Source organism: Aquarana catesbeiana, linkage group LG04 (genome assembly GCF_042186555.1).
Source record: "Aquarana catesbeiana isolate 2022-GZ linkage group LG04, ASM4218655v1, whole genome shotgun sequence".
NCBI classification, from domain to species: domain Eukaryota; kingdom Metazoa; phylum Chordata; class Amphibia; order Anura; family Ranidae; genus Aquarana; species Aquarana catesbeiana.
In genome coordinates, this window is record NC_133327.1 from 172,895,720 (window position 1) to 172,911,328 (window position 15,609).

General features: G+C 47.8%; 1 protein-coding gene across 8 annotated transcripts in view; it reads left to right on the forward strand.

The window, feature by feature from the left end:
- PXYLP1 (2-phosphoxylose phosphatase 1) overlaps positions 1-15,609 on the forward strand; it is a 164,509-nt gene that overhangs the window by 103,520 nt on the left and 45,380 nt on the right. Inside the window, exon 1 of one of the 8 annotated variants that reach the window (XM_073625930.1) lies at positions 9,385-9,489. The exons of the other annotated variants lie outside the window; for them this stretch is intronic. Coding sequence (XP_073482031.1) covers positions 9,393-9,489 — 97 coding nt within the window. The 5' untranslated portion in view covers positions 9,385-9,392. Of the gene's footprint in view, positions 1-9,384; positions 9,490-15,609 lie in introns of those variants that run through there. 8 annotated transcript variants of the gene reach the window in all.

Here is a 15,609-nt window from a genome sequence, read left to right on the forward strand (position 1 = left end):
TCTCTGACAGCTGATTGGAGGGAAGAGACATACACCCTTCACACAGCACACAGAAACGGAGCTGAGGCTGTCAATCAACTGTCACCTTTTTTCTCTTGGTGTCAGGAAAAATTGTGCAAAAATAATTCATGCTGATATCAGAGGAATGAGGCAGCAGACTGGAATAATACTTAGTGCTTTTAATTGAGACAAGTACATGCCTGAGGTTTACAACCACTTTAATGCCTCTTGGCTTTTGTGTGTTTTTAGGTATGAGATAATTGTGTGCCACCCTTATACCCAGTACGCACTACTGGTTATTTAGTAAAAAAAAAAAAAAAAAAAAAAAAAACTGACAGCTCAGGAGGAGCCTCTGTACTATCTGCCATTGGCTGAGAGCACTGATCGTGAGCTGATCGGTACACCTTTTTTGGCCATGCCCCATTTGACAGAAGCCAGCTGAACAGCCAGCTTCTGTCGGACCGCTACAATACACACTGGCTGACATGTCAGCCCGTTTCTACTGAACCAGCCAATGCCACCCAACATTCGGCCCGTGTGTACAAGGCTTTAGATACCTATAATTCTGTTTTAAATGCATACAGGTAGAAGAGGCTTCCATCTGAGGATCATGTCTTTAAAATTAGATACACTTTCCTGTATTTAATATATTTGCTTTAGCGTGTAATATATACCTGGATGTGGTTTGGTAATCATATACATGTACTGTAAATGCCATGGTAACTGTTCTCCTAAAGCTGAACTCCAGGCAGATATAAAAAAAAAAAAAAAACTTAGACCCCTTTCACACTGAGGCGGTTTTCAGGCGATTTAGCACTAGAAATAGCCTCTGAAAAGCGCCTCCCATTCATTGCAGTGTGTCTTTTCACACTGGGGCGGTACGCTTGCGGGAGCAGCATCTTTGTAGCAGGTTGGGAGCGCTGTAAATAGCGTTCCCAAAACGCCCTGCCCATTGGCAGCGCTTTGAAAGCGCTGCAAAACAAGAGTTTTTGCCCTGTTTTTAAATTAATAACCACCCAGCTAGCGGCCGAAAAGCGCCGCTAAAACAGCGCTAAAGCAATGCAAAAAATGAAAGGGGTCTTACTGTAGTTGTGTAATAAAAAATGAATTCATGTATTTTCAAATGTAAGTACCTGTATTTAACATAGTATCAGTCTCTTGTAATTCTCCATGGAGTAGTCAGTAATACCTAGAGTGCAGCTTTAAATATGTTGCCGGAAAAATCTTGCAGTACACTGTAAAGAAGTGTGTTTTTTTTTTTATGAGCCATGATCAACTGAAACTGTTTTTATGACTGCTTGCATTTCTGTATGCAGGTTATGTATCTGCCATGCTTTACAGCGTAGTCGATACTGTGTTGCTATGTTGTACATGTACACTGCATACTTACAAATGTTTCCTATGTTATACCATCATGTGAAATGTGTCCCTCCTATTTCAGTTTGTAACCTGTGATCTGTACACATTACTGCCATTTATGCTGACCTCATAAAATAACGCATTACTGACCTGTTTTTGATGTGGTTAGCATTCAGGACCACACATGTTAGCACAACAGACAGCGCACGGCAAGGTACCTATCCTTACACTTTGCATATCTTTATAGATATGTCTACTTGACAAACCAGACTGGCAGGAAAATGCTTGTGGTGCTAGAAAGAAAGCAATAGCAAAATAATAACAGGTGTTCTGTTCAAAGTACACAAAGGATGAACTTTTCCATAGGAGCTAACTACACTAATCTGAATTGGAGTACAACAGTTGGAGAATGGAAGGAAGAATTACCGGTAGGTTGAATCGGGTAATAGGAGCCAACCTTACTTTACACACTTAGATAAATAAGGCCTAGACCTAGATATTTTTGTAATATTTAGCTATACTATATACAGTGCATCTGGAAAGTATTCACAGCGCTTCACTTTTTCTAGATTTTGTTGTGTTAAAGCCTTATTCCAAAATCGATTAAATTCATTATTTTCCTCAAAATTCTACAAACAGTACCCCAAAATGTCAATGTGAAAGAAGTTTGTTTGAAATCTTTGCAAACTTATTAAAAATAAAAAAACGAAATGTACATAAGTATTTTCAACCTTTGCTTAATACTTTGTTGAAGCATAGTTGCCAACATTGGAAAAAAAAATTTCGGGACCCTTTTTTGGCTGTAGGCGGAGTCAGCCTATAATTAGGGGGCGGGGCATGCGTTAGTAGGCATGGCATAGACAAAAGAAAAAATGCAGCGCGCCGCGCAAAAAAATGGGCGTGGTTTACGTGAAATAGTGGCCGTGGCTAAAATGGGGTGTGGTTAGAGTCTGAGATGAATGAGGGATGCAGAGGGAAAGGGGGGTAGAGGGAGAGGGATGGAAGAACAGCAGAGTCTGTCCTTACATCAGGTGCCCCCAATAGAGTCCGTCCTTACATCAGGTGCCCCCAGCAGAGTCTGTCCTTGCATCAGGTGCCCCAGCAGAGTGCGTCCTTCCATCAGGCATTTCCAGTGGAATGCCTCTTACATCAGGTGTCCCCAGTACAGTACCTCTTACATCAGGTGTCCCCAGTGGAGTGCCCCTTACATCAGGTGTCCCCAGTGGAGTGCCCCTTACATCAGGTGTCCCCAGCGGAGTGTTGGCTGCAGATGGAGTGTTGGCTACAGTCTAGCTACATCTCCTCAAGAGTGGTGACAAGGGGAGAGAGGTGTGTGGGTGGAGGCATGGTGACTTGGGGTGTTACAAGCTGACTTGGGGAAGGGTGGAGACAGGGTGGTGATTTGGGGGTGCAGGCATGGTGGTGACTAGGCCGGAGGGGGTGCAGGCATGGTGGTGACTAGGCCGGAGGGGGTGCAGGCAGTGGCGTCTCCAGCTTTCATATTTAGGGGGGGCACATGGGGAGACAGGGACAAAAGAAGGGGGGCAACTATAAAATGCAATTTTATATATATATATATATATATATATATATATATATATATATATATATATATACTGTATGTGTGTGTGTGTGTGTGTATATATATATATATATATATATATATATATATAATATCCTGGGGCCCTTAACTACGACCCCACAACTGCCCTTTCACATGTTCTGCAGTGAGCTCCCTTCCTACTGTATTGGGGTCCCCCAGGGTGGCAGAAAAGATATATGTCACCAGCATACCAAGAAAATATAAGGATCCAAAGCAGTGGGAGAACTATCAGGGTTGCAAAGGTTGTCTTGCCACCGGGCCCTGGTGTTCTGCCATTGTGGGGTTCCCCAGCCTCCTCTTGCTGTCCTGCCCCTGCTATCTCTTGGAATTTACAGGCTGGTTCTCCTGTCCTAAGGATGGGAGAAATCAGTCTGTTTTTTCAGTAACTGAGAGTCCTGGTGGAGTCCTTCCTGCAACTCGCTCTTCTCCCTGCCATTGAGGATGCAGGGGAAGGAGCAGATCGGGCGGCCGTGGTTGTGTGAGCGCTCGCATTATGCAGTGTCAGCGAGCAGAGGGAGGGGGGAGGAATCACCCGCAGGAGCTGACTGCGGACTCTCTCCCTCTTAGACATTGATTTTCTGTAAAAAAAAAAAAAAAAAAAAATGTTTAATTGGGGGGGCGGGGCACATGGTGGGGTACAGCATAATGTTGGGGGGGTCAGGGCCCCCTCTAGCCCCCTCCTAGGGACGGAGGGGGTGCAGGCATGGGGGGAGGATGATACAGGCATGGTGTTGTCATGGGGGAGGCGGGTGCAGTCATGGTGTTGACATGGGGGAGGGGGTGCAGGTATGGTGGTGACATGGGGGGAGGGGGCTGCAGGTATGGTGGTGACATGGGGGGAGGGGGCTGCAGGTATGGTGGTGATATGGGGGGAGGGGGTGCAGGTATAGTGGCGACATGGGGGGAACAGGTATGGTGATGACATGGGGGAGGGGGGGGTATGGTGGTGATATGGGGGGAGGGGGCCAGGGCTGGACTGGGACAAAAATGTGGCCCTGGACTTCATCCAGACCGGCCCAGGGCACAACACATCAGGGTACGGTACATCAGGGCACAGCACATAAGGCCACATCAGGGCACAAGGCACATCAGGATACAAGGCACATCAGTGCACAGCATATCGGGGTACAGCACACCAGGCCACATCAGGGTACAGGGCACAACACATCAGGGCACATTATGGTACATCAGGGCACATGGCACATTATGGGGCACATAGCACATCGGGGCACATCGCACATTATGGGGCACATCAGGGCACGGGGCACATCAGGGCACATTATGGCACATCAGGGCACATGGCACATTATGGGGCACATCAGGGCACATCAGGGCATGGTGCACATCAGGGCACATTATGGCACATCAGGGCACATTATGACACATCGGGGCACGTCAGGGCACGTCGGCATGGGGCACGTCGGGGCACATCGCACGTCGGGGCACGTCAGGGCACATGGCACGTCAGGGCACATGGCACGGGGCACGTCAGGGCACATGGCACATTATGGAGCACATTGGGGCATATAGCACATCAGGACATGGGGCACATCAGGGCACATGGCACATTATGGGGCTCATCAGGGCACATAGCACATCAGGGCATGGGGAACATCAGGGCACATTACAGCACATCAGAGCACATTATGGCGCATCAGGGCACATTATGGCACATCAGGGCATGGGGCACATCAGGGCATATAGCATATCAGGGCACATGGCACGTCGGGGCACGTCAGGACACGGGGCACATCAGGGCACATTATGGCACATCAGGGCACATGGCACATTATGGGGCACATCGGGGCACATAGCACATCAGGGCATATAGCACATCAGGGCACGCGGCACATCAGGGCACATGGCACATCATGGGGCACATCAGGGCACATAGCACATCATCCCTTTAGGGGACTGCAGGTATGGTGGTGATATGGGGGGAGGGGGTTGCAGGTATGGTGGTGACATGGGGGAAGAGGGGAAGCAGGTATGGTGGTGACAAGAGGGGAGGGGGGAAGCAGGTATGGTGGTGACACAGAGGGAGGGGGGAAGCAGGTATGGTGGTGACATGGGGGTAGAGGGGAAGCAGGTATGGTGGTGACACAGGGGGAGGGGGGGGTGCAGGTATTGTGGTGACACGGGGGGAGGGGGAAGCAGGTATGGTGGTGACGGGGGGGGGGGGAAGCAGGTATGGTGGTGACACGGGGGGGAGGGGGGAAGCGGGTATGGTGGTGACATGGGGGGAGGGGGAGTCGGGTATGGTGGTGACACAGGGGGAGGGGGGAATCGGGTATGGTGGTGACACGGGGGAGGGGGGAATCGGGTATGATGGGGGGAGGGGGGAATCGGGTATGGTGGTGACATGGGGGGAGGGGGGAATCGGGTATGGTGGTGACACGGGGGGAGGGGGGAATCGGGTATGGTGGTGACACGGGGGGAGGGGGGAATCGGGTATGGTGGTGACACGGGGGGAGGGGGGAATCAGGTATGGTGGTGACACGGGGGGAGGGGGGAATCGGGTATGGTGGTGACACGAGGGGAGGGGTAAGCAGGTATGGTGGTGACACAGGGGGAAGAGGGGGTTGCAGGTATGGTGGTGACACAGGGGGGAGAGGGGGGTGCAGGTATGGTGGTGACACAGGGGGAGGGGGGAATCAGGTATGATGGTAACACGGGGGGGAAGGGGGTGCAGTGCAGGTGTGGTGGTGACACAGGGGAAGGGGGTAATCAGGTATGGTGGTGACACAGGGGGATGGGGAAGCAGGTATGGTGGTGACACAGGGGGAGGGGGGAATCAGGTATGGTGGTGACATGGGGGGACGGGGTGCAAGGGGGAGCCAGGACCATCAGTGCACTGTCCCCAGCCAGCGGAGCCCCAGTCCTTCAGTGACTGTATACCTTGTCATTGTAAGGGGGGAGCCAGGACCATTAGTGCGCACTGTCCCCAGCCAGCGAGCCCCGCTCCTTCCATCAGTGCCGCTCTGTCACACACGGCAGAGTGGCGGCGGCGGCGACTGAACATTTCCTTGTGTTCAGTGGAGAGGGGGGAGGGGTCGCCAATCCCTGTAGCCAATAGGCTTCAGTGTACAGTAGAATTTTCTATTTGTACACTGAAGAGAGAAGCCAATTGGCTGCCCCTCTCCCCTGCACTGAACACAAGGGGAAACAACTCATTGACTGACTTGTGGAGGCGACGGCGGCCATTTTTGTGGAGCCGTTGCCGTTTTTTGAGAAAAACACTCACGATTTTCTCGGGACAAACCCAAAAATTCGGGAAAACACTCGGGACAAGATTAAATCGGCACGAGGGTCCCAAAATTGGGATTGTCCCGGGAAAATCGGGACTGTTGGCAACTATGTTGAAGCACCTTTGGCACCAATTACAGCCTCAAGTCTTTTTGATTATGATGGTACAAGCTTGGCACACCTATTGTTAGGCAGTTTCTCCCATTCTTCTTAGCAGGACCTCTCAAGCTCCCAGAGATGTTCAATCGCGTTCAAGTCTGAGCTCTGGCTGGGCCACTCAAGGACATTAGCAGAGTTGTCCGTAGCCACTCCTTTGTTATCTTAGCTGTGTGCCTAAGGTCGTTGTACTGTTGGAAGATGAACCTTCGCCCCAGTCTGAGGTCCAGAGCACTCTGGAGCAGGTTTTCATCAGGGATGTCTCTGTACATTGCCGCATTCATCTTTCCCTCGATCCTGACTAGTCTCCCAGTTCCTGTGCTGAAAAACATCCCCACAGCATGATGTTTTTAATCCATTTTGGAATAAGGCTGTAACATAACAAAATGTGGAAAAAGTAAAGCACTGTGAATACTTTTCGGATGCACTGTATATGTGAAAGGTACAAGCATAATGGTGATAATTTCAACAGTGTCTTTAAATGTATTAAAAACTTTGCCTATATGTTTAGTTTGTAATTATCTACTGAGCATACAACAAGACAGTTATATTTGCATCCTTTCTGCTTTGATGATCCTCTTATTTCACTCCATGTCTAAGGTTGGCCATAGACAGGACAATTTTGAAAATTGCTCAATTCCCCCATCAACACAGTCAGTGTTGATGGGGGAATCCCTCCTGTGGAGCTATTGTGTTCTCCTGGTAGGACAGAAGACAGTGGATATTGCTAGCGGCTATAGCCACTGGCAATAATCGCATGTAAAATCCAGCAGGCTGGTTTTACCCAAGTTGAACGATTTATCAACTTTGGTACATTCATCATGCCCATACATGGTTCGAATCCTGGCCAGTTTCTGCTGAACCGGCAGAGATTTGAACCGTCTATGGCCAGCTTAAGGCTAGCTATACAAAGCTCGAATTTGGCTGAAGTTCAAGCCATAGGGGAATTTGCTGACCTCACCCGGCTTGACAAACTTCCTTTGAAAAATTGAAGGAGGGAAGTGCATGCGCGGAGCCTCCTAAGATGGCCGCTTAGCCACGGAGTCCCCTGAGACCCGCCGCAGCCGACAGAGCCCCCAGACCAGGCCGGTTCCACCGCGGAACGCTCTGTAACATCTCGGGAATACCCCGATGACTGGGTGTCCCTCTAGGAGGGACCTAACAAAGCAGCTGGAGGAAACATTACTTCAGTCAGGCCGGTCCAAGATGGCGGCCGCGACCACACAGGGATTGCGTCAGGAGCCAGAGGAGTCAATTGCAGACCAGGACGAGGGGCCAGCTCCTATCCCTACACAAGGGAGTGCACCCTACATGCCCCCTGTATCACCCGCCTCCATGGAACCGATGATAGGCAGATCCATAGCGAACTTCCACCTCACCCCCTGAAAGACATGCTGAGCACCCCTGATCACTCTGGGACTGAGAGATTCGCACCTCCCCCATCCCCCACAGATCTACCAGCGTTAATGGAGGTTTTTTCCACAATGTTATCCAGAGGCCATACAGGCTGACCTCCAGCACTTGGGCCTGAGAATTGAACACATTGAGCAGAAAACAGATCAGTCAGCGGCCAGAATCAACCAAAACGCAGCCAGGATCCAGGACATTCAAGACCAACTTGAAGTGGCCCTTTTTAAAATAGACAACCTTGAGAATAGGTCCCGCCAATACAATTTTAGGATCCAAGGCCTCCCAGAATCTGTAAAGGAGGTCCAACTGGCGGTCCACATACTCCTCAAGAAGCTTATCCCAGATACAAGCCTGAGTTGGACAGAGCACTCCAGCCTGTGAGGAAAGACGGCCTCCCCAGGGATATTATAGTGAAGCCCCATTACTACTCAGTGAAGGAAGAAGTAATGAGAGCTGCACGGTCGAGTACCAAGCTTACTTTAAGGGAGCATCAACAGCAGATATTCGCTGACCTTTCTCCCTTCACGGTCCAGAAACGGCGCTCCCTTAAACCGTTGCTACTGATACTGACACAAAAAGAAATTACATGCAGATGGGCCTTCCCTTTTCGCCTGAACTTTTCCTACCAGAATGAACCCTATGGATTTTTCTCCTTCGCTGAAGGTGAGCGGCTACTGATCCAGCTGGGCCTTATTTCCCAGGAGATGCCACCCCAGACCACAGGGAAAGGATCCTCATCAATCAAGTGACCTTCCCCACCTAGTCCACTTACGCCTGTCTGGCAGAAACAGCCATTCAAGAGGTCCAAGGACTCATGCCCCCCTTAACAGCCCGACTGATGACACCTGAGTTTCTACGTTGTCCAGCTCCCACAGGAACTGCACCATTGGATTCTGACGGATCCCACCTGAGCCTTTGGCCATGTTTACTCTGGACCCCACTGGGGACCCCAGTACACCTTTTCACAAGTTCTTTTACAACTAACGAGTTATATTGCCCTGTTTGCCTTCTTTTGACTCTTACCTAACTGATACTTAGTAAAATTTCCCAGAGGACTTGACACGGGAACGCAAACTATGTATAAGCTGCAATGCTTAAAGACTTATTTACTCCCTATCAGGTATACCCCTGCAGTCTGATGGGCAGTGGGGGGGGGGGTGTACGGGAGGAGGTCCTAGGGGATCGGTGGGGATCCCTGAGAAGCGGAGTTCCCAGGTGGTCCCAGAAGTTACAGTGTATTATCTCCTATCCCCCCTTCTCCCCCTTATTTTTTTGTTTTGTTTGCAGGGTACATTGTTACTGTTCTAGAAGGTCTGTGCTCCTTTTGGGGCTAGATAAGGAAGCATTATATCTTTTTAGGGTGGCAGATCGGAACGACTGCCATACGCTTCACCCTGTTTTCGAGAGGAAGCTGCAAGCCTTTTGGAGACATTCTGAATTTTCCAGAGTGGAGGAATTCTTCCCCTCCCTGGACATAGGGGATGAGGGCCGCAACACCTTCTCACCGAGTACATGATTGAATGATATGTACAAGACTTACTTAACATTCTCATCTTTCTCTGTCCTTCCTTTCTTCCACACCCTTTCTCTCTCCCACTCTCCAGGTCACCTCAGATCCATGACCGTCCAGGGGAGGTCCCAGCAACGACTCGCAAGCTTGAGACCGCAGAATCCATTCCAACACACTAACCGTTCAGACAGCCTAACCACCAGGGGTAAGCTTCTGTTTTACTTACAGTGTGTCCACCTCTCTGATCCATGACCGAGGCCACTAACATACCATGTAAGCTGCTGATCCTTTCTCAAAATGCCCAGGGTCTAAACTCCCCCATCAAATGGCGGAAATTATTCCACCAGTACCACAGTCTAAAGGCGGATGTCATCTTCACCCAAGGGACACATTTTCCCTCCTCGTATAACCCGACTTTTCTCCACCAAAATTTTCCACACTTCTACCTGGCTAACACCGAGAACAAAACTAGAGGGGTAGCGATAGGCTTCTCCAAGAGGGTTAACTACTCAATGTCTGAGGTGGTCAGGGATCCAGAGGTCCGATACCTGATGACCACAGGCACAATAGACAGAGGGACCTATACTTTTCTTTCATATTATGCCCCCAACAAGGGTCAAGGGAAATTCTTTGAGGACATGCTATTTAAATTGAGTCCACTTTTTAAAGGGATGGTGGTTCTGGGCGGGGACTCAAACCTTTCTTTCGATCCGGTCCTAGATAAATCCAGCGCACAGAGATCCATGACTAGACGTCTCCCCAGACAAAGCCTCAAGTTTGCTCAACAATTAAATGCTCTAGGGATGGTAGATATATGGAGAGAGCTCAATCCAAAGGCAAAAGACTACACCCATTATTCTGCCCCACACCGCACCTATGCCAGGATAGATCACATTTTCATACCAGCAACCGCAATCCCACTTGCTATGAAGTCCCAAATTAAGGATACATCACTTTCAGATCACTCTATTATGTCCTTGACAATGGAGTGTACACAGGGGGTACAGCAGACCTACAAATGGAGATTTAACAAGTCTCTATTAAGCAACCCAGTACACTGCACTTTACTAGAGACAGCGCTTAAGGAATTTTCTCAAACCAATGACATGGGATCGGTCTCACCCTCTGCGCTTTGGGCGGTGCATAAGTCAGTATTGAGGGGGAGACTGACCCAGTTAGCCTCTAAACTGAAGCGGGAGAAAAAGGCAGATATCCAAAAACTCACGGACAATTTCCTTGCCGCAAGCAAGGCGCACAAATGCGACCCTACGTCGGAATCCCTTTCCAAACTAGATTCGGTTCGTGTCCAACTGAACCTAGCCCTAACCACGTCTGCCGAAAAACACCTCAGTTGGACGGGTGCCAGGTTCTATTATCAATCGAACAAAATAGGGGCCAAACTAGCGACAAAATTGAGCCCTAAGAAACGGAACCTATCTACCCCCGAAATTCGAACAGTAGCGGGGGATCTAACCCAGAACCCCCGTTCACATTATGAAGACCTTTCAAACCTTTTACAAAAAACTATATACAGATACTGTAGTTCCCCTCCCTCGCCTTCTAAAATAGAGGCCTTCCTCAAGGACCTCCCCATCCCTAAACTTATTAAAAACTATAGAGAGCTAGTAGACGAGCCCTTTTCTGAAGAAGAGGTAATAGACGTACATCAAATCGCTTAAGCAAGGTCCAGCCCCAGGCCCAGACGGCTTCTCAAGCGGATATTACAAAATATTTGGCCCCCTGCTGGCCCCCTATATGACACGATTTTTTAACTCACTACGGGATGGAGCCCCCCTGGACAGAGATCTCAACACAGCCTTTATCTCGGTGATCCCTAAGCCAGGGAAGGACACTAGTGAGGTCGCAAACTACCGCCCGATCTCCCTTTTATAAACAATGATATCAAAATCATGACAAAAATTCTGGCTACCAGATTGTCTAGTTTAATAGCGAAGTATATACACAAGGACCAGGTGGGGTTCATCCCGGGGAGGCAGGGCCCTGATCAGGTGAGAAGAGCTATAGACATAATTTCTCTATTGAATTCCCACTGGGATGGAGGCCCTCCGCAAACTGGCATGCTACTCTCAATAGATCTGGAGAAGGCCTTTGATTCTGTAGCTTGGCCTTACCTCTTTGAGATCCTGGAGAGATGGGGATTTGGCCCTCATTTCATTGGTACCATTCACTCACTCTACTCTACACCCAGCACGCAAGTCCGACTTAGAGGTCATTACTCAGAAAGCTTCAACTTTCGAAAAGGCACTAGGCAAGGTTGTCCCTTTCACCACTGATCTTTGCGATCGCCATTGGAACTGTAGCCATAGCTATCAGATCCAACTTGGACATCAAGGGGGTCTCATGCAGTTCCAGGAACACAAATGCGCATTATTTGCGGACAGTATGCTACTGTTCATAATATCTCCCTTGCTCTCCAACCCTGTTCTGCTCAAAACTTTCCCACAATTTAGCACGGTCTCAGGCCTCTCCATTAACACCAAACAGTCACTAGCGTTAAACATTTCAATCCCTCCACCTCTACTGAATCAACTAAAACACAATCTGCCCTTTACCTGGGTTTCCACATCGATACCGTACTTGGGGATTACTCTCCCAGATAATATCAACATACTTTATATATCTAACTACCCTCCGATGTTTCGGAAGTTGGAGGAAGACCTCAAAACCTGGACGAGATGTGATCTGTCCTGGCTTGGTAGGATAAATGCGGTGAAGATGACCCTGATGCCACGGATTGTCTACCTATTTCAATCCATACCAATTCCTATTCCCAAAAAGGAGGTGACCAAATTTCAATCTAAAATAGTGGATTTTGTCTGGGGGAAGAAAGGTCACCGTCTCTCTAGAGATATCCTTTTCTGAAATAAAAACCAGGGGGGTCTGGGCCTACCAAATGTCTGGTGGAATTATCAAGCGGCACAACTAACCCAGTGATTACTTTCTGTGGCGCCCACCAAAATTAAGACCCCCAATATTAGCCCCTACCCTTTCCCACTCAATGTCACTGTCGGACACACTACATAAACAAGCCTCCTTAATCTCAACTCTAAAACCTCTATCTCACCTATTCCATAACCGAAGTTTCCAACCGGGGATAAATATTCAAGCCTTTAGATGGTGGTTAAATAAGGGGTTATTCAGAATAGGTCTCTTCTTCATCTCATCGGGCCCTATCACCCTAGGGATTTGCCTCAGCAAGCTTGAGATGCCGGACACGGAGAGATTTCGCCTCTCCCAGATCAGGCACTTCCTTCACACCCTCTGGACGGATGAATCGCCCCCCCCCCCCCCCAACCCCACCATATATGAACAGTGGTGCTCTAAACTCGTGGATCAGAGGGGTGGTATATCACTCATTTATGCCTCACTAGCTCAGAGTTTGCCCGCCTATGCCCGTGCTTGGGAGTCTGACCTGGACCTCCACCTGGAACCGGAGGAATGGTTCTGCTCCTTTAGATGCTCCTATAAAGGTATATTGAACACAGGCTTAGTTGAAGCAAATGTTAAGCTACTCACCAGGTGGTATTATGTCCCCACAAAACTAGTAAGGATATATACAGATGCTTCACCCCTATGCTTTAGGGGTTGCGGTCACTTGGGCACCATCCATCATATTTGGAGGACCTGTCCACAGATCCGCGGCTGTGGATTTTTCTCTAGTACGGAGAGTCACTGGGACACCAATCTCCCAAGACCCTAAAATGGCGCTGCTGAACCATAGAATCAACAACACTCACAAACACACAAAAGCTTTAATCTTCTTTATGCTTCTGGGTGCCAAAATATCCCTGGCAAGGGCCTGGAAGAAACCCAGGGTCTCTATCCAAACGACAAAACGCAAGATCTCCTGGATAATGACCCAAGAACATATGACAGCAATTCCTCTTGGACAGGACCCACAAGTTTGTGGCCATTTGGGAGCCTTGGGCGGTATACACCAAGGTCACACTATATCCAGGTCATAATTCACCCTGAACAGCTACTCCACTAAAGGTGGCCCCCCTGTCCTTCTCTCCTTCCCCTCCCACTCTTTCTTGTCTCCTCTTCTCTTCTCTCCTTTCTACCTGCTACCAGGTAAGCCCTGATGTGAAGGGACATCAAGGGCAGCTACCTGTTCTTGGGCACAAGACGGACATACACTGTGACTGTTGAATGAAGATGTTCCCTGGAACCAGGTTAGCCTTGACGAGAGGAATGAATACCTCACAAGTTAACGGAGTACAAGGTCTGGGTACACCTTCATATAGGTATGGGAAGGGGGTAAAGAGATGCTCAAAGGGCCCAGCAAGAGCCAAACGAGTCGCAGTGTGATCCCAAGGGGGTGACCCGATAATGTCTCTTCCAATCTCTTCAGAAGCAACTCCCATTGACCCTAACTTGAATCCTCGAGCTAACTACATTTCTTTGTTACATTGGTTTAGCGAGGTTGATCCCAATAGCTCTTTGAAATATCTTCAAAAGCTTCCCAACTTAGAGGTATTAAAAAGCTCAAGCTTTGTTCTTTTACTCAGCTTTTGATTGTTGATGCACTGTATATGCCTTTGTCCTTTCTGATAGGGTCATGTTGGCCCCAGTTATGAGATAATGATTGTATAATGATAATTTGTTCTTTTATTGTAAAATTCTCAATAAACATATTGAAAGAGAAAAATTGAAGGAGGTGGGGAAAAAAATTGTCGGCTGAGCAGCAACTGCATTCAGTCAGATGCTGTCAGTGTTCAGGTATTCAAACAATGAATGACAATTGGTATTCAGAGACCATGTAAGTAAAGCTGATCATAGATGGTTTGAATCCCAGCTGGTTCAGCAGGGATCGGCCCAAGATTCAAACCATCTATGGGCAGACTGATTGTACACATGTTGATCCAGCAGTCGAATTTGGGTACAACCAGCATGTAAGATTTATACATGGAATTACTGGAAATAACGGCTACAGGGTCCCTCCGCTGGGAGAACAGCTCCTCAGGAGAGATTCCCCCATCAACACTGACTGTGTTTTCATTCCTGAAACCCGTGTTAGCAGGAAAGAAAACCGCATCATCTATAGCCTGCCTTAGGTTGACTAGGCTAAAAGCTCAGAAACACCTCCTCCTTTTTTTTTTTTTTTTTTTTTTATTTATAGCAACCATAAGGCACATATTAAATAAAATAATAGTGTGATTTTGTAATGCTAAAATGTGCAATGCTGGTTCATGTGAAGTATATATTTAAATGGAACTCCCTACCCCAATCTGTCCGACTGTCCCCTAATCTATCCATCTTTAGGCAATCCCTGATAATCCTTCTCTTCAAAGAAGCCTATCCTGCTTTTAACTAACACTGTTTTACTTCCTCCATCAGCTCATCCCCCACAGCTACGGTATTACCTTTTGTATCAATTGACCCTTCCTTTTTAGATTGTAAGCTCTAACGAGCAGGGCCCTCTGATTCCTGTTGTACCAAATTGTAATGTAACTGTAATATCTGCCCTCATGTTGTTGGCGCTATATAAAACCTGTATAATAATAATTCTTTAAATGATATAACCACATTAAATTGTGTCTGACGAATGAATGCCTTGTGCAAAAGGATTGGACATGTTTGCAGGAGTTTCTGCAGGGAAACCACTAGAAACCTTTTAAAATATGTAATTTACAAGTTAGCCCCATGGAGAACAAGACAGCCATTCTTCTTGTGGTCCAGAGCTGTCGCTTTCCCTGAACGAAGAACTGAATCAGCTGTTAGGTATGCAACATTGTGAAAGGCAGTCCTGTCCGACCTTCGGAGGTGCTCTGCCAAAGAATAAAAATATACAGTGTGTATGAGCAAACCATTACCATTTCCATACTAGACAGCATCTAGACGGCTACAACACGGTGGCAGAATGCATTTTGCTCTTCTTCTACTAGGTATATTCTTCATTCTATATGTTCTGTATGGTTTGTCTGGAACTACGATAATGTACTACAATCTAGCTATGAATTACATCTATGTTATTTGTTGCTTTAAATAGTTTATTTAGCACGCCATTTGAATTAAGGGGAGATTGTGTCCCTACTTGCAGTGAAGGATCAATGTGTGATCACTTAATTGCTGGGAAAGTTTCTGTACCTTTTGTTGTGTTTGCACATTCTGTAAAGGCTAAATTTAGTTATATAATTACGATCACTGCACAACTATAAGGTATATATCTGCTTAAGCAGAGAGCATGCAAACAGCTTTTCCATCCATGGGAACAAAACATCAGTTAATTGTCTAGAAGATCACTAAGCACTCAAAAAACAAAATTTTTCATTTATCAATGATAGATTGATTAATTTTCATT